General features: G+C 36.6%; 1 protein-coding gene across 1 annotated transcript; it reads right to left on the bottom strand.

The window, feature by feature from the left end:
• Nucleotides 1-453: 453 nt before the first annotated feature.
• Nucleotides 454-14,111, bottom strand: LOC121417680 (phosphopantothenoylcysteine decarboxylase subunit VHS3-like). Its single transcript, XM_041611413.1, has 3 exons — nucleotides 13,959-14,111; nucleotides 2,745-2,900; nucleotides 454-680 (listed from the first exon to the last, which is right to left on the bottom strand). Exons 1-3 carry the CDS (start codon nucleotides 14,083-14,085, stop codon nucleotides 454-456), a joined length of 510 nt encoding a protein of 169 aa, XP_041467347.1. The 5' UTR covers nucleotides 14,086-14,111.
• Nucleotides 14,112-19,644: the final 5,533 nt, after the last annotated feature.

The following is a 19,644-nucleotide window of genomic DNA, read 5'->3' as shown; positions in this document are numbered from 1 at the left end:
ACATCAATATGCTTTCATTAATTCACAACAATTGTAAATTTTTTCCCAGTCACACAATCATCTTCTTCCATATCATTATCACCATTATCATCATCAGGGGGAAGGGGGAGGGGGGGTGTTTCATGAAAGTTGTAAGCTCCAACAGTTAGTCAGTTACCGTGGTAACACTCAGAGACTAGTGCTTCTCAGCCGATCATTGACAACGGTTTCAGTGAAATAGAGCTGGCAATTTAGTCAGTGCTGACAAATTCCATAAAATACCCTCCAGACATATCATCATCATCATCATCATCACCATCATCATCATCACCATCATCATCATCATCACCATCATCACCATCATCATCACAATCATCAACATCATCTTCATCATCTTCACCATCACCATCATCATCATCATCATCATCAGCAGCAGCAGCGCAGTATCATCATCCCCATCCTTTATTTCAAATACTAGTATATTGTACCTTTCAACTTCCGAGCCATCTCTCTGATCTGTTGAGTCATGAGTTCGTCTTCATCATCATCATCACCATCATCATCATCTTCCTCCGCGTCTTCACCATCGTCATCGTCATCATCATCATCTTCTTGGTCATCGTCAACTTCATCAGCGTCTTCATCCTCATCTCCATCCAGTTCATCATCTTCTTCACTGATGTATTCATTGTCCCCTTGTCCTACAATAAAAGAGGCACCACAATGGTTTATCTGAGCAGGGGCCCGTTGCAGAAAGAGTTGCGTTTAAACGCAAGCCAAAAAAAAACAATCGCAAGTCCCAAATGCGCGCTGTTGATTGGTTAAAAATCAAGTTACGCATGATTTTTTAGAGTTGCGATTGATAGCAACTCTTTCTGCAACGGGCCCCAGGGGTTTCAACAAGATACAGACCCAGCATAACATACAAATTTCTATAAAAGGTGTGATCACAATCCCTCGTTCAAAGGGTGATTCAAAGCTGTTTGCCCCCGAAATCACATGCAATCAGAGCCCCATTGGGTGATTTCAAGTACGGTGCTGAAATCTGGTGTTGGTGTTGGGACAACACCTTACTTGAAATCATGCTGGTGTTGGGATTGACCTCGGAAAATATGACGTATTTCCGGCAGTTTGTATTGAGCTCTGGTGTTGAATGTCGTCTGCTGAACCGAGCATTACAGCTGGTGTTGACGATCTACGTGCAATTTCCCTATTCACCAACACCAACCCCCAGGGATTGGGGAAATCGTGATTTCAAGTTCGGTGTTGATGAACTTGTAGTTCACGAACAGGAGGTGAACACTATGAAACACCCCCGTAAAATTATCTATTACAGTTAAGATGAGCGCAAATCATTAGAGTTTTACACATTTTATTGAAAAATAATATTTATGCTTTCTGATTATTGCAGTGATTTTAACCTGTGCATTCTGTACGATAAGATTTTATTTAAATTTCTTCCCGATTTCACTTTCGTCGTCGAGAATTTCTCGCGTAAAGTTGAGATGATCAGCAGCGCAGAGGCATGACGTCATAGGATATCGATAACGCAATCAGTATCACTCCTCTGAACTCAGCTCGGTGTTGGGGCGCGGTTCAGCAGCCTTTTCACGCTCTCAACACCAACACCGAACACCGTACTTGAAATCACCCATTGCATAAGAGTTTACATAATGGTAACTTTGCCATAAAATGGTAACTTGCATGGAATCCTTGATTGGCTGTTGATCAGTGTTACTATGGTAGTTACCACTGAATAGCAAAATTACCATAATAGTAACTTTTATGCAACGGGGGCCAGAGGCCCTTTATTATGGAGTTTGGCCAGTTTGTTCCAATAGGCAAAAACAAGGTGTATATTGCTTTGTTAGGTAAGCACAGTTTGAAAGAAATTGCATAATGTTATGACCAACTGAAGGTGATTCGTTGTGCCCTATGGCAGAGTGGCTCCTCCTTAAAAATATTTAAATTGAACATCTGCGCTCTGCCTTGGCAAGGAAAGAATAAAAATGCACCTAAATTAGACTAACTAGTTTCCAGATCTCCTGAACACCTTTGCACTTTTTCCATTTGGGCCGAAACATAAAAATGCACCCAACGAGAAATTGGAATTCCCCTAAAAATATTGAACTTTGCGGCTGGTTATGCCTTGTTGCCTTGAAAACATTTAAAATAAAATCATAATGAGACTTAGGGCTTGCTATGACTGGGTAAAGGAAGTGCAAAGGCAGTCAAAGTTGACTCAAAATATTTTCTGGATATGATGTATATATTCGCACTTAACATCGTTCTCTTGACCATTCAGCGTGCTTATCTGGTTTAAAGTGCATTGTGAAAATTTAAGGTAGAAAAAATTATGATGGATTTCCATATGGTTGAGATAGATCCGATCAATCGTAACTTTATGGAAATCCATCAGTGTCATAATTTTTTCCACGAAAAATTTGCACAATGTCCTTTTATGCAAAGAGAAGCGCAGTGAAATTTCAAGAAAACAATGAATGCATGAATATACATCACAGCTAGAAAATATTTTGAACAAAACATGCATAATAGATGCTGACGTTGCTGGCCATCCATAGTTGCTATTGATTGGATCAATCTTATCTCTTTGTATAACAGGGCCCAGATCTAGTACACCTAATATTGAGCTCTCAGTTGTAAAATTTGCGACAGAATGTTTTCATTTGATTGCAAATATTTTCTTACGACACCACCTTGCACAATACTTTAATTTTTGGTGAAACCCCACCCAGTTTCCTGACCTGATGAAGTCCATTGTTGCCTCGAGGTCTTCAGTCCCGTGTACCTCCCATCTTCCTCAATCGATTGATGAGCAGTCTTTCTTCTTAAAACTGAAGGCTTTTTAATGGTATCTTCTTCATCGCCCTCATCAAACTCTGCTACTTTGGCTGTAGTGTCTAGAATTAACAATACAAATTCAGATATTATTAAAGTTTCAACATATAGTATTATCATCACTTTAACTTTCAATAATAATAATAATAATAATACCCAATTTTTATAAAGCGCTTTTCCCAGAATGGCCCAAAGCGCATTACAGCATATTATTACCCCGGTCATTGGATTAATTTCAATCCCGCACGAAAGTGCACAATTTCCACTCCCTGGGGAGCATTCCTTGCATTCATCGCAGCCTCATTATGGCGCTGGCAAAATCAAACATACAATATCTTTCGCATCCTACCGGGTACCCATTTAGCACCTGGGTCGAGAGTGGCAAAGTGTGGATTAACGCCTTGCCAAAGGACGCTAGACCGCGGTGGGATTCGAACACACGACCCCTCTGTTTATAAGGCGAGAGTCAGAACCACTACACCACGGCTCTTCCAATTCAATGATTGATTACTTACAATCTTTCTATTTTTTTTACTTGTCATTTTTGATCTCTGCAACTTTATTAAGAACAAATTAACAAAGAAAATACAACAAACAGAGTATGTAACAAAATAATATTTCATTTGTATTCGGGAGTGTGTCAAATTACAAGCAAGACAGTGAACAAAGTTGTATTATCTTTATGATTAAAAAAGGTTGCCACAATCAGCTAAGCTTTACTGCATGACAACTTTATTATCACTTTGCTAACCACTGATTCAGTGATCATTTCATACTATCATCACTTTGATAACCATATATTCAGTGATGAAAGGTCAAGTCCACCTCAGAAAAATGTTGATTTGAATCAATAGAGAAAAATCAGACAAGCACAATGCTGAAAATTTCATCAAAATCGGATGTAAAATAAGAAAGTTTTGACATTTAAAAGTTTTGCTTATTTTCAACAAAATAGTTATATGAACAAGCCAGTTACATCCAAATGAGAGAGTCGATGATGTCACTCACTCACTTACTATTTCTTTTGTTTTTTATTGTTGAATTATACAATATTTCAATTTTTACGAATTGTGACGATTAGGACCTCCTTGCCTGAAGCACAAAATGATAAAATAATGGAATTCCACGTGTTCAGGGAGAAATGAAACTTAATTTCACATGACAATGACGAGAAAATAAAAATATTTCATATTTCATATAATAAAATACAAAAGAAATAGTGAGTGATGTCATCAACTCTCTCATTTGGATGTAACTGGCTCGTTTATATAACTGTTTTGTAGAAAATAAGCGAAACTTTAAAATGCCATAACTTTCTTATTTTACATCCGATTTTGATGAAATTTTCAGTGTTATGCTTTTTGAATTTTTCTCTTTTTATTCAAATCAAGTTTTTGTTGGGGTGGACTTGTCCTTTAAGAAGACAATTATCTGTGTAACCATGGTAACATAGATCTACATGTAACGTTACGTACACACTGTCGTGCTGTACGCGCCAAGATTGACAGTCAATCTTATTTCCCCAAACCAGCACATCCAATCACATCACGCACACATCAAAGTCCAAACACAGAATGACAGATATCGCTCAGCTCACCACAAGTAGGTAGGACCATAAAATTTAGAGAGCTCTATAATTTGTCAAGAAAAATATGTATAAATAATCCTCAAGTCCTAAAACATTATAAAAATTACTTTAAAGTTACTGAAATTCCATACATGTATACCGATAATTGTCCTTGATCTTCTCTACGACATCCGAATCACTACTTTTGCATCTATTTCCGCAAGTATAGCACCCTTAAAGGGTTCATGATTGCTTCCGGAATCATTAGACATTACGTCATAGAGAAGAGGACAATAATTACAAATAACTTCAAATATTATTGCGTCTATTTCAGCAATGCGCCCTTGAAGAGTTCACGAATCCTTCCGGAATCACTACAATGTCGTAGAGAAGAGGATTGGGTTCGTGTTGCACAAAATTATTTGTACACAAATCTGTCACAATTCAGACCCACTTTACTTTAGCCTCAGATTAACGGATAATTCCCATCTACATGTAGAGTAACACGCCCAAGATTCGACATGTTAAGCCTTTTCTGCAATATTTTTTGTTCTCAAATTTCTTTTCACAAAATGATATTTGCCCCAATATTTGTTAAATATATTTGTCTATTTTTAATTGCTATGTTAAATTTTAGATTAATAATAATTCATTAAATCTTGAAATGTATTTCCATGTTTTCAGGCCAAGATTCAACATCCCTCTGCCTTCGTTCGACATGGCGCATCTCGCGTTCAAAACTCAATGCGTGCAAGAGCCGCTGAATTGCGTTGCACCGCATGCGATGTGCAACCCGGAAGTGCCGCGGTCATTCGCTTCCGCATTGCGATCGGAGCACATGTCGAATGAAGGCCTGCCACACGCATGTCACTCTTTGGAATACTCAATGGGGGTTTCGGAACATGCTGAAAAGCCTGAGTCAAGATGAGGTACTCTTTAATGCTTTTAAACATAGATCAAAACTTAGGTTTTCGTTTTGATAAGCCTAACAAATTCAAGAATTACAAATCACACACATACAGCTCAGCACAAATTTGAATTTCGGCTTCGTACTGCTCACTGGCACAGTACATTTTTGCTTATTACATGACGTCATCCAGCCACTGCCGAGATCCAATTTATGAATGAAAATATAGTAAGCATGCGCAGTGCAAGCCTTTTATTTCCCCACACAGAATTCCACCAAAACAAGTGTGCAATTCTCTATCACCTCGTACCAAAATCGACCTAGAATTTCACTTTCCCGTATTTTATATGAATTATGAAAGGTATTCTCAGAGGATCTATTTTCTCACCGATACCGCACAGGTAAGCGAATTTCGATTACTTCTTGCTTTTCCGTCAAAATCTTACGAATTAGCGTCTAAGTATATGTCATCGTTTTCGTTGGAATTTGTAGAGTCTATCGCAACGTGCACAAAGTCAATTGGCTTCCGGGTTTCGGAGCGTCGCATGAATATGCATGTAATTGCAGAGTTTCGATAATTTTCGATCGATACCGGAGCGATCCGATCATGAACCAAGACCATTTACCGCCTCCACAACGTGACCGGATATCGCTATCGATACTTTCTTTTGCACGCAGTCCGAAGGAATTATTTTTGGGACCATGTGGTCATGACGTGATCTGCGCGACTGACCAATCAGCGGTCTTCGAATCGCTGTGCGGAGACGATCTATCCGTTGTACAGTCTATGGACAATTGTTCGTTGTGACTGGCCAACTACCAGTACGAGAATCAAGACCCAATTTATGCACCAGTCACTCATGCCAGTAATTGATCGCAAAAGTCAAAGCAAGTCTCTTAATCAAATTTGTGATTCTTAAACCTAGCCAGGCGCTAACCCAGGGAACTCCCGCCCGCGTAGCGGGCGCCCAGGATCTTACGTGTAAAGGCATACTCGCCTGACAAGCGTGAAGTATGGTCAAAATAATTCTCCGAATAAATAGTTAAAACAGAAATCAAGCACGTACCACGATTATATGGATGATGGTCTAACGATCGGCCATTTTGTTACAATTCATAACAAAAATGGCAGATCGAGACGGGGGTAGGAGAGAACTTTTCGTTTTTTGAGGTTTCAGTCTGTGCCCACTTGTTCACTGCTACCACCCTGCCTGTGGGGAATCTACAGGTAGGATGGATGGTATGCCAATGTCGTACAGAGCACACAGTTTAAAAAATCATTAAAATATGACTTTTGTGACCAAAATTACTAATTTCCATACAGTTGCAATTTATTTTTCATTAGTAACTTGGGAATAATTTTTGTATTCACCAGAGCGCTCAAAAACTTGAATTTTTGGCATATTTTTGTTTACGCCCTCTATCAGTGGAAAGTAATATGGCAAGAAAATTTTCATTTTTTGATCTCTATCTTTAATTAAGAAAGAAATGATTTAAAGCATCAAATTTAATTAAGAGCCAAGTTGTATGAATAATAGGTGTAGTGGAAACTGTCAGTGTAAAAAAATCAAGCATTTGCCCCTAACAAAAAGAGAAAAAGAGCCAAACATTGCCACCCTTATTTTGCCACACATGGAGATATAACTGAGAACAAGGTTATATCATAACCTTGTTCATTGAATGAGCGTCTGTGCCCAGATGTCAGAAAAACTGCCACTCGTTAGACCTTCATCCATATAATCGTGGTAAGTCAGTAGAGGCGCACGGCCAATATGGGAGACTCTCCAATACAATAGGGGAGACAATCTCCCACATTGGAGACTTGCTTTGCAAAAGGACAAAAGAAACAACACCAACAAAAGCATGATTTTTCCCACCAAAATTTTGTCTCACTGAGGTCAGAAGCCCATTTGTTTTGTGTGTGATTGACAACAAGAATCCTTATCGGAACAAAAGTAGACGGTGAATTTTTAAAGTAGACGGTGAAAAGGGGTAATTTTTCATGAGGAATCTGCTTATCACAATTTCATTTGCTGCCAAGGTAATCCTTTTGCAGCAAATGTAGACAAAGGAAATTGGTCTCCAAAACTGGAGACTGTCTCTGAAATTGGATATCCAAAATCTTTACAAAAGTCTCTGATATTTGGAGATAATCTCCCACATTGGAGACAGTCTCCAATATTGGCCGTGCGCCTCTACGGTAAGTGCTTGATTTCTGTTTTCGGTGAATTATTTTGACCATACTTCACGCTCATTACGAAAATTTGTGTTTAAAAATGGATCTCATCTGACACCCCAATTTCAAATTCCAAGCTACTTTCACTCGCCCCCCCCCATCCCCGATATCAACAAGGAATGGTTATCCTTAAGTAAACAACCACACACTCTCCCAGATAATCCACCTTCCCCCAAGGAGAAGTGACCTTCATAGGGCCTGGCAGAGAGAGAGAGAGAGAGAGCAAGAGAGAGAGGGTGATTTTTTAAAACTTATTGTTATTTCGGCAATTGTGGGTCATTTTGCATCGTTCAAAATTTCATGTCGATCTTCATCTAAATTCCGAATCGTTTTTAGATATGCTAATGTCCTAAAACAAATAGAATACAAATTCATTCTTTCAAGATTAATGTCAGCCAGGAAGCTCTGAAGAGTTTGTTTATACTATTACGTAACAAGGACAGCTGCAATCCCACTCCATGCTGTTCATCAGCCTGTTGTGGTGGCAGGCATCTGTGGTGTTATCTTATCAGCAGCAGCAGTCACTAAATCGACCCCACCCCAGTTTAAACGCGAGAAATGCAACTTTCCCAAAAAACTGAAATTGGGGTGTCAATACCCCACTTGAGATCCCATTGACTAACACGCAAGGCATTATCAAGCAGTCAGATGGACCCCACCCCAGTTTAAACGAGAGCTCTCCCAAAATCTGAAATTGGGGTTTCAAATACCCCACCTGAGATCCCATTGACACAACACGCAAGGCAATGGAGTTCCTGTGTTATAAGCTGGTGGGGTATTTTTTAAACACAGGATTCGCGTAATGCTTGTCAGGCGAGTATCTCTTTTAATACACGTAAGATCCTGGTACCGATTGCTCGAAAGGGTCTTTGCAAGGACCGTCATTCGTGTCGCCCATCTTTTATGATGCGCCATGTGAAACGCATTTTAAATAAATCATATCTGCAAATATTTCATTCGTCCGTTAAAATAAACAAAATATTTGTTTATAAAATGATGTGATATATCATGAAATTGAATAAAATTTGATTTAAAATAGGCAGGACAACAAGAATTTCAAAATGTGTTTGTTGTCCCCAAGAATGATATCAAAAAATTTCTTAATATCTAATTTGTCATGTGAAACCACTTAAAACTTACGTAAAATTCATTTAAACTGCAAAAAAGAGCAATTTCATAGCACCAACATGGGTCGAAAAAGTCATAGACATCGCGGGTCCCTGTTAACGCACTGTCCTTACTATCGATAGTTTAAACGATCACGATGTGCTCGCTAAATGCGCGCGCCCGTCGGCGTCTGCTAGCCGTCCTCTGCTGTGACTCTCAAATAGCCCCGCATGTGCGATTTTTAGTCAGATCGTCCCATATGCTGTTTTTCATGTTAGTACATAGATGCGTGCGCGTTTTTTGCGGACGCAGATCATGTACCCATCTCCGTCGTCTGCTACGGCTCTCTATATCAGTCCCAACTTGTGAAATGTGTTTTCTGGTGTATTTTCATTTGGTCTACATGCAGTTTGCCCACTTGTTATTTGGTCTAATGCCAAATGGGCTAAACCCATTTGGTCAACTAAATTGCCATTTGGTCTACACTTGGTCTAATTCTCATTTAGTGAAATGTCCAGTTGGTCTAATTTCAGCATAACCTACATAATTATATATTTTTTACTTTGTCAAATACTGGTACATAAAATTGGCTTTATATCATGCAGTTCCACATTGTAAATATGTATATTCATTTGGTTCACATGCAATTTGCCCACTTCTCATTTAGTCTAATGCCGAATGGGCTAAACCCATTTGGTCTACACTTGGTCTAATTCTCATTTTGTGAAATGTCCAGTTGGTCTAATTTCAGCACAACCTAGGCTACTTAATTATATTTTTTAACTTATATACATATATTTTAGTCTTTATACATATACCAAATGGGCTTGACCCATTTGGTTTAAAAAAAATTCTAATTGCCATTTGGTCTACACTTTGACTAATTTACATTTGGTCTACACTACACTTGATCTAATTTTGAGTCCAGTCCAGGGTCTAATTTCAACATGACCTACATCATTATGATTTTATACTTTGTGAAATATATATTTTTTTCTTTATATAATTTCATTTCACCTTATAGTTTTAGCATTGGTTTCCAAATAAATAATACTTGAACAGTGGCATAATCATGATAATGGAGCCAAAAGTTTTGAAAGGTGTATCGGGTAAATTTATAAAGTTGCAAGCAGAAGCAAACAACAAAAAAATGTTGAAGCGGGGGGGGGGGGGGGGGGGGGGGGGGGCGGTGTTAATTAATTTCCTTTTATTTTCCAATGCCAGATCAATCTTTGTTTTTGTTTGCTAAATTTTTTAAAAATTATATGTTCTGTTCTATCTACAATTTTTACTAATGATCCTTTTTTTACTTATTTTTTTTCAGACACATTCGCACCCGAACCGACTCTACAAGGGAAGAGAAGGAATTATTGAACCCCTTGAGAATATACAGGTCAAGGGCTGTAATAGTATACAGGGGCACTTCCTGGGAGTTTAATTTCATTTTAATTATGTGTTTTCAGGATTTTTTTAAGGATATCTAACATTGCAGTGAAAATTATTGCCCCTGCTGATAGTTTTTCAGCTGTGCATGCCCCCCCTTAATTTCAGTGAATAAGGTATGGCACTGCCCTCTATGATTCATTTTGAATATTAATGGGCTCCAAAATGCAGTAATTTATAAATGATAGCATAATCTTATTTTGATAAAGCATTTTACTTAACGGGGGGGGGGGGGGGGGGGGGGGGGTGAATTTGACTACTAAACCAGCCCCCCCCATGTCAAGGATTAAATTTTTGGAAAAAAAAGCATATATAAAATAGATATAGTTATTGCATATCAGAATATTATTTTTTCCTGATGTTTTCTCAATAACTCTAAGCTGTTATTGATGAATTCTTTCTTGAAACAAAAATAAGCAATTTATCCAAACATGTCAGTTTCATTTTGTAGACATATGCATTGAATTTACCAATTCAGAATATAAGGTATGCAATCTTTCATAAATGTTGATTTTTATCACTGGTGGATCTGGGGGAGGGCACATCTAGCTCAACCCCGTCCCCTTTGAGAGCTACAGTCAAGATGTAATGAAAATACGCAATTTTCATCAAAGAATGCCCCCCCCCCCGTAAGGCCCTTTTTTGCTTGACAAATTTTCATCCTGAAAATGTGCCCCCCCCAGGATAAATCCTGGATCCACCACCCCTGGTTTTGATTAAGTTTACATGTATTTTCATTTTGAAAAAAAAAAATTCCTAGAGATTTATAAACAGCATGATTTACACTGAGCATTTCATACACTTTGTGCAGAAGAAATATTATCTTGAGAAATTTGGTTATTAAATTATGGAAGATATCTTTTGGAAATGAAATTACTTTATTGCAGTTATGTCTTACATTGTATTGTCATTTTACTTGATAGAAATTCATTATTTTTTATAACCATGACAGTGTTATAAATTCATATTTGCTAAATTGTAATAATCATTTTGATGTTCCTTCATCTTCATGAAAGTATGAATTCTAGTCATCTGCTTCAGTCTGCCCAATGAAATGGTTACAAAGGGCCTAAGCATCCCTTGTCATTTTTCAATAATTAGTTAAGTCAGTAGTCAAGTAAGGGGTCAGACAGTTTGGCCGTATTATATTTGTTTAATTGTCTTACTAGTGTCAATTTACTAAACTTTTTCTGCTTGTGATTGAACCACCAAATTGCCAGATAGTACCATTTTGTTGGGCAGACATTAATATTGACTAGAGGACTTACTTTCCAAACCAACCTAAAGATAATATGATACTTCATGTATTACAGGGGTATATTGCCTCCATTCCATTGTTGGGATGTATGCTATGGGCTGGGTAATATCATCTAACTTGTCCTGGAATAATCATTCTCTATAACAAGTTCACAGACAAACGGAGATTCCACTTCAGCAACTCTCAGTTGAACATCAACATTCCTGGCATTGGTGGGGGAAGCCAAAAATTTTAGGGGGGAACCGCCAAAATCTTTTGACCCCCCCCCGAAAAAAAAAAGATAGTGACCAAATAATATCTTGGGGGGGGACACAGGAAACAAAATTGAAAATTGACAAGCCAAAAAAAATTTAAAAATAAGGTTATCAACAAAAAATTGAGGGGGATGGAATCGTCCCCTCCCCACCTCAAATTTAGGGGGATACTCCCCCCCCACTTCCGCCGCCTATGATTCCTGGTGCTTGGAGATCTGCGAAAGGCATGCTATAACATCCACTTAAGTTCCATTTCCTTTCATGTTTTTTCCTCTTCTTAGTGAGCATCTCCAAGTGTTCATATTTTTTTCAGTGTCCTTTTTTAGATTTATCAAACTCAGTTTTATTACCTGATAAAATTCTATCCCAAGAATTGAACACTTTGATCAAATTTGGAAGTTCAACTTAATGTAACTGACAATATATAACTGAAAATAGAAAATAAAAGGCAAAATAATAATTATGAGAAAAATAATAAAGAAAAACAGTTACTCAAATCAAATTCACTCAAAACCATACACTAATGTACTCTCCTCAAAAATCAGTTCTCACTTTTAGGTATTGATCATTCATTCAGTCAATAAAATAATAAAAACAGAGACAGGAGGTCCTCCTCAAAATAAACACAAACACAGAGTCTCACATACACACTACACATTAAGAGTAAAATCAGTTTGTATCTTTCGTGGGATTGTTTTTTATGTAAATCTGGATTCTTCTTGTTAGTAGGGCCTTAGGTCACTCTGACTTGAACTTAAAACTTCCAATCTCAAGAAGGCAAGATATCTCAGTAGATAGTCATTGTCAAGATGTTTAGGAGTTCAATCTGGAGGTGAGGTTATTCATGATGGCATCTGATATTCTGGCAGAAAGAATGAGAAATAAAAAAGTGCATAAATACAATTATTTATTTTTTCAATGCAAATTAAATAAACGAGTCATTCAAGATAGTGTGTATTTTTTAGAGGGGGGGGGGGGGTGATGGCATATTTTAGTCCAAATTATTTTTATCTTCATTTTTTTCCACTTTGTATTACCATTTATTCAAAAATTGCAATAAACATATTAATATATAAGTTTTAATCTAGTTGGCAAAAGAAAAACCAGTGGCGGCGGCAGTGCAAAGAAAATGCCAGTAAAAGGCAGTAAAGCACTGTGTCTGAGTGACTGACAGAGAGGTGAATGTTCATTTTCCAGTGCATGCACATTATTGCCCCATCATATTCACTCGTTTTCAGAAAATATTTAGTTATTCCTCATATGACCATGATTATCTCCTTCATGTCATTACTCTGGTGTTTATTCATGATTTTAAATTCAGGAAATCATTTAGCAAACAAAGAAAACAAAGCATTTCTTGACTGTGATTCCGTGTGATTCAAGTTCTATTTCATTTCTGTGTATCACACGTACGCACGTACGTGACGTAATCTTGATCTCTAATCTGCTAATTGTTATGTTAATTAATCATCCCGTGCGCGCGATTAAAATGGCTCGAAATTCGACCAAATTCAAGGGCAGCTCAGCTTGTAAACCTCACTGAGAAGGGCTTCCACAGCCCTTGCGATTCCCCGCGCTGCAATTTAACTGCAAGACACAGAAAGGAAATCAATTCAAGTTTCACAATCAACGGAAAATCCAGAACACTTCGAGACCCATTTTGCAAGAAATACAACTAAATAAGGTAAGAATTGAGAGCAACTCACGACACTTTTGACTTACCGACACTTTCATGGTTATTTTTGGAAGATTTCATGGAATTTGGGGCACGAAAATGACTTCGGTAGCTCGCGAAAGTCCTATGCATTACGATGACATATTTTTCATCGCACAGGAGGACAATCACAAAGAGAAAATATCATATTCATCCGCGCTGACAGGGGCTTAATTTTGACGATATCGCATCGCTATGCGATTTCACTCATTGACAAGCGGACGAAACTTACGTACAAATTTTGAGCACTTCCGCGACAGCGCCATCTAGTGACTACGGCCGTGCCTATTTAAAAGCAAGCTAACGAATCTTATTCTTTATCATAAATTTAAGAAACACCCCCGCTTATAGCGTATCATAAAAGATGGGCGACACGAAAGACGGTCCTTGGAAAGACCCTTTCGTGCAATCGGCCCCAGGGCTCCCGCTACGCGGGCGGGAGTTCCCTGGGTTTTCCGCCAGGCGCCTGAGAGCTCCTCGCCAGTGTCTTCGCTTGCTTGGCTTCGGCGGCTATTCACGGTTACACAAAATGACATGTGTGGGACTGAGTTGACACACTGCTTTTAAAAGGCAGTATCGCCATGCCCGTATTATCTATATAGAACAATATTTATTCAGTAAATATCATACTCACTTTCATCCCAATAATCACTAGGATCATCTACAGGTGTAGGATTATTCAAAGCAAGAATTTGCTCTGAAAGCGTGACTTGTTTGTGTTTCATTTTTCGCAGTTTTTGCTTTCCCACACGACCATGCATTTAATTGCTGAATGTAGCACCCGTGTACTGTGCGCAACTTAGTACCGTATCTTCCAAGAGCAAGTTAGAAATGGAAATATTTATCATATTCAATAATGCCTTAAAATATTTTGTTTTGTATATAATTATAAATATAGAACATGGTTGAGGTATTAAATATTTTGGAATGTGTGTCCACTCGAAACCGACATTTAAACATTTATTTATTGTTATTATTATTCCTACTATTATTATTTTTTTTTGAGGGGGGGGGATCAATATTCAAACAATATTTTCTTGAGCAGGCTTAGGGCCTGGATATTAAAAGGGGTACTCAAGGCTGAAAAAATGGTTTGTATAGATTGAGAAAATCAGACATACAAAAAATATCAACTTTCATCAAAATCAAACAAGGAAAAACAGCATGACATTTTAAATTTGGCATTATTCACTCAAATTCAAAGCATTGTGTTATCATGACGAAAAATGATAAAACAATTCGATGGTCTTCACAAATGCTTTGAGTGATCGAGCTGATGTCATATTCCCACTGTACTTACTCTTGTCTTTTATCATATGATGTAATTCATTCAAATTTTATAAACCAAGAATGAAACAAAAAATGGATTGACAATTGAGTAATTGTTGCAACTGAATTAAGGGAGATCGGAGACACACCTATACCCCCTATGCACAAAATTCTCATATGTTAAATGTGAAACAGATTTATTTCTCCCCAAACTTGAGGGATTTTGATATCTGCAACATATTGTGTTTGATAAAGAGTCTCTTTATTGCAAAAATCCGTGAAAAAAATAAAATGACTATTGTAAACAATACAAAAATACATCATTATAAAGAAATTATATAGGATTTGTATATTGCACGTATCCAGCTTGTTAGGCTCAAAGTGATTTCCACAGCTAAGCTAGTCTGTAGATCCCGTGCTGACAGCTAATTGAGGATCACTTCCTACTGGTACCCATTCACCTCACCTGGGTTGAGTGCAGCACATAATTTGGGTATATTTCTTGCTGAAGGAAAACACGTCATGGCTGGGATTTGAACCCACGTTCCTCAGATTGAAAGATGAGAGTCAGACCACGACCCCCCCCCCTGCATCATTGTCTCATTTGCATATCATTGCTATTTGCATCGTGGTGTATGAAAAAGAAATGAAATTTCAAAATGTCATTATAATTCTCATTTTACATTTGATTTCGATTGAATTTGTTAATGTCATGCTTGGCTGATTTCTCTTTTTATTCAAATGAATGTTTTGCTAGAGTGCATGGATTTCTATTTCAATTTAAACCACACCTCCCGCCAAAGTTCCCCAATGGTAAATTGCAAATTCATCTACTACCAACTCGTCCACTAAACACATGGTCTGCTTTCATTTAGTCTAATGCCATTCTGTCCATCAACATTTTGTCTAACAACCATTTGGTCCAATGACCATTTGGTACAATCATCACTTCATCTAATCACTATTTCGTCTATGACCATTTCATCTCATAACCAATTGGTCCAATATCCTTCATTCATTTTGCACAATTAACACTTGGTCCAATTAAACCAAATGGTACATGGACTAAATGGCTATTGGACCAACTGGTTATGAGACAAAATGGTGAGTGGACGAATTAGCAATCATGTGGAAAGCGGACGAACTGATGGTAGACCAAATGATAGTAGACGAGTTGGTAATTGGACGAATTGACATTGGACCAACTGGAAATATGCCTCCCCAAATGATGGGCAACAACAACAAAAGAGTACTGGTATTAACGAAGTAGAAATCACATCAAATATTTATTCCTCATTTTCACATTATCCAACTATACCTTGATCTGAACGAAATATACATAGTTACTCGACAGTATAAACAAAGGCATAATATAAATCATAGAGAAACAAAAGTAAGGCTTTCAAGTAAAAACATATGAGAGTTTGAGTCTGAAAATCTGATAAACAAATCCATATTATTGACTTTTTAAATCCTGTTTTTATTAATATTAACAAATTCAGTCAATTGCAAGATTGATTAAGGATTATTAAATGATTGAAAATCACACAAACACAGGATGGTCAATCCATAGGTTTGTCTTAATCACTAAATATTAATAACATTTCTTAAACAAATATCAAAGTCATCTCAAAATACATATCTGCATTGTCCCTCCACACACACACACAAAATGAAAGGAATCCATAAATGCCAAGATACAGAAGTGATCAAATACATGAAAATCACATAAATGGCAAAAATGAATAAGCAAACAGATAAATTGAATGAAATATTTGTCTGATAAAATTTTGTAAAACAAGTTTTGATTTGTTTATCAATCTAAATTTATCCATGAAAAAGTAATAAATTGCATCATGCATCTTCCCTGATAAGCCAGTTCGTAGTTCCTTTCTGCGCATGATAAAAAGACTCTACGCATCAGTGATCAGAGGAAGGTCATTTGTACTAAAGTGACATGGTGCTTTAAAATCTAATGAGATAAGCACCAACTTTGATGTCTTGATTATTCATATATTCTTTTGAATTGTCGTTTTCAATTACATCCACAAAAAACAACAATGCTTCCACGAACGACTGGTATTACAGTTTGTCAAGTACATTGTGCAACATGCTAAGATATGCATTCAAAGAAGGAATGCAACAAATACCTTCATTATTAAGTGTTCATTGGTGTGCTATTCTAGTCACCTGGTCTATTCAATTTCTTCATCCTGCTATGTAAGGCAAGCTTACGTAATATCTTGCTTTGAAATCTGCCTATCATGATGAAAGAAATGAAAGGTCATTTGACCAAAATTGCCCATGAAGTAACTACGAACTGGTCTATTGATCAATTACGTAATTACTTTTTTTGAGTAATTGTAATTGAAAAAAAATGTTATTGACTTCAAATACTGTCAATTACTTTTAATTACATTCTATTACTTTACAATAAACTTACTTAACTTATGATTTAATTTCACAACCTTTTACATGTCAACTGCTTCAGCATCAACGAGTAAAATTGGCAGAATCAGTGCTCTTTAACATATATTTTCTCTGTAACCTAGAAGTATATTGAAATACGTGGTTCTACATACACAATACAAATTAATTTAATTTCTGACTTTTATAGAATATAATGAAAATTGTAATTGACAAAATTGGCCATTTTGATTGAAAAAAAAGTAATTTAATTGAAAAGTAATTGTAATTGAATATTTCTTCAATTATGTAATTGTGATTGAAGAAAGTAATTGAGCCCAACCCTGCCATTCACCTCACCTGGGTTGAGTGCAGTGCAATGTGGAGTAATTTCTTGCCTAAAGAAATTACATGTACGCCATGGTTGGGATCTAAACCCATGACCCTGTTTCAAACGCGAGAGTCGGAACCACCAGACCGCAGCACCCCACAGCTAGTCTGGAAGCAGACTCATATTAGAAATTTTATGACCAATTATACCATGTCTACATTGAAGACTATATGTCAATCTCTCTGTCAGTGCCAGCCACAATACATAGTGAATCTAGTCTTACTTCTTCAGACTCTGCATTTAATATGCACTCTGCGAATTGCAACAACCAAGTGTCTGAGCCTGCAGACTACGCCACCGTGGCAGCTGGAATGTTCATGAGTAGAAAGTTAGAAGTACAATATACATATTAAAATGTGAAAGCCATTCATGATAAGACCTTATGCACGAGGTAGAGAAAGAAATAAAAGTCGATGACTTACAGTATATTTTATTTCAAATCTATTCCAGTTTAAGTACATGTAGGAGAACTTTCATTGCTTTTTTTTTTTTACTTGCAAAGCCTGTTGGTCCATATTTGCAAATAGTGTAAATGATAAAGAAAGGGTAAAAAATAAATATATGTACTGCTTAAAGGGGAATGAAACCTTTGGAACAAATAGGCTTGTATAGAAACAGAAAAATCAAAGAATAAGAATAAAGTTTGAGAAAAATCGGACAAATAGTGAGAAAGTTATGAGCATTTTGAATATTGCAATCACTAATGCTATGGCGATCCTCACATTGACAATGCGACAAGGATGTGTGATTTCACTGATGAACAACTTTCCCTTTGATGGACTATAAAATACTCTCAAAATGTCTCTTTTTGCGTTTTTTATGATGATACAAACTCTTTATCCATATGTATTCTTAAAAAATATGTATTACATGCCCTCATGTAAACAGAACACATGATTTATGGATAGATGTGATAAAAGAGGCAATTCTAGTGAAATATATACTAAAGTAATGGGGAGAGTTGTTCACACGTGACATCACACATCTTTGTCGCATTGCCAATTTGCTATCTCCATAGCATTAGTGATTGCAATATTCAAATGCTCATAACTTTCGCATTAGTTGTCCGATTTTTCTCAAACTTCGTTGATCTGTTTCTTTGATTTTTCTGTTTTCACACAAGCTACCTTGTTCCAATGGATTCATTCTCCTTTAATTTCATACACAATACTACAGACATTTTTTTAAAACAAAAACAAAAGAGACACAAGGCATGCGAGAGGTGAAAAGTGTCACTTCTTTTCTTCCGATCTAGGAGTTGTCCCTACACTGCAAAGCTCAGGTGTTGATTTAACACCAGCCCGGAATCTATATATGTCCACACCAGACAAGTGTTAAACAACACCAGTTTCGTTTTGGTCTAACACCAGATAGGTGTTTATACAACACCAATTAGTATTATAACAGCATCGGTTGATTCCAAACTGGTGTTGTTTCAATACTTCTCTGGTGTGGACATATATAGATTCCGGGCTGGTGTTAAATCAACACCAAAGTTTTTTCAGTGTACTATAAAGAAACAATAGTCAAGTATGCATTTTATGACAATGCAAGACTACTTTATCTCAGTTGGTTCAATCCAACTTCTAACAGTATTCATAAATAATTTAAATGCACATCACACATGCAAAAATTGAACATAATCAATTATTAATCTGATTACTAAATTATTAAACATGCATTCAGATTATTTTCTGGGTTATAATACACATCACACACAACAATTGAAAATAATTACCAATCTGCATATTGAAGAATGCACGCACAATCAGATTATTTTCTGGGTTACAATAAACATCCCACAAAACATTAATTATCTGGCTCTGCTCAGTGACTGCCACACCCACGATCAATTGAGCAAAATGAATTTTTGAGGATTTTGATTTCCATATCAAACATCAAAATATTGATATAATCAATGATCAACCTGAATATACAATTACAAAAAAGGTAATACAATAAAGCAAATAAACCTTCACATGTATGAGTTCTAAATAACAATGACATTTGACTTCATAACAATGAAGTCAAATTAAAAATAATAGTACTGCTGTGTTGAAATAGAAATTGATTTTGATGGCATTAAAAGTATATACAATTTTTCCTAATCCAGTAGGTACATTAGGTTTTGGTAGAAAAGGAAATGTTAAAAACTTGTCTTTATTCTCATCAACTTGAAGAGGAATTGACCTTAAAAACATAATTATATGAATAATTTGACCTGTATGTCTTCTATTCAATCTGCTCCATATTG

The sequence above is a fragment of the Lytechinus variegatus genome, chromosome 6 (assembly GCF_018143015.1).
Source record: "Lytechinus variegatus isolate NC3 chromosome 6, Lvar_3.0, whole genome shotgun sequence".
In the NCBI taxonomy this organism is placed as follows: domain Eukaryota; kingdom Metazoa; phylum Echinodermata; class Echinoidea; order Temnopleuroida; family Toxopneustidae; genus Lytechinus; species Lytechinus variegatus.
The sequence above is the reverse complement of the archived record's forward strand: the minus strand, read 5'-3'. Positions and strand labels throughout refer to the sequence as shown.

Excerpts from the sequence above, each read along its gene's own strand:
- LOC121417680 (XM_041611413.1), bottom strand. The coding sequence starts at position 14,085 with ATGCATGGTCGTGTGGGAAAGCAAAAACTGCGAAAAATGAAACACAAA. Across the intron at positions 2,901-13,958 it reads TAGTGATTATTGGGATGAAA|ACACTACAGCCAAAGTAGCA; the intron begins GTGAGTATGATA and ends TGTTAATTCTAG. Across the intron at positions 681-2,744 it reads GCAACAATGGACTTCATCAG|GACAAGGGGACAATGAATAC; the intron begins GTCAGGAAACTG and ends CTTTTATTGTAG.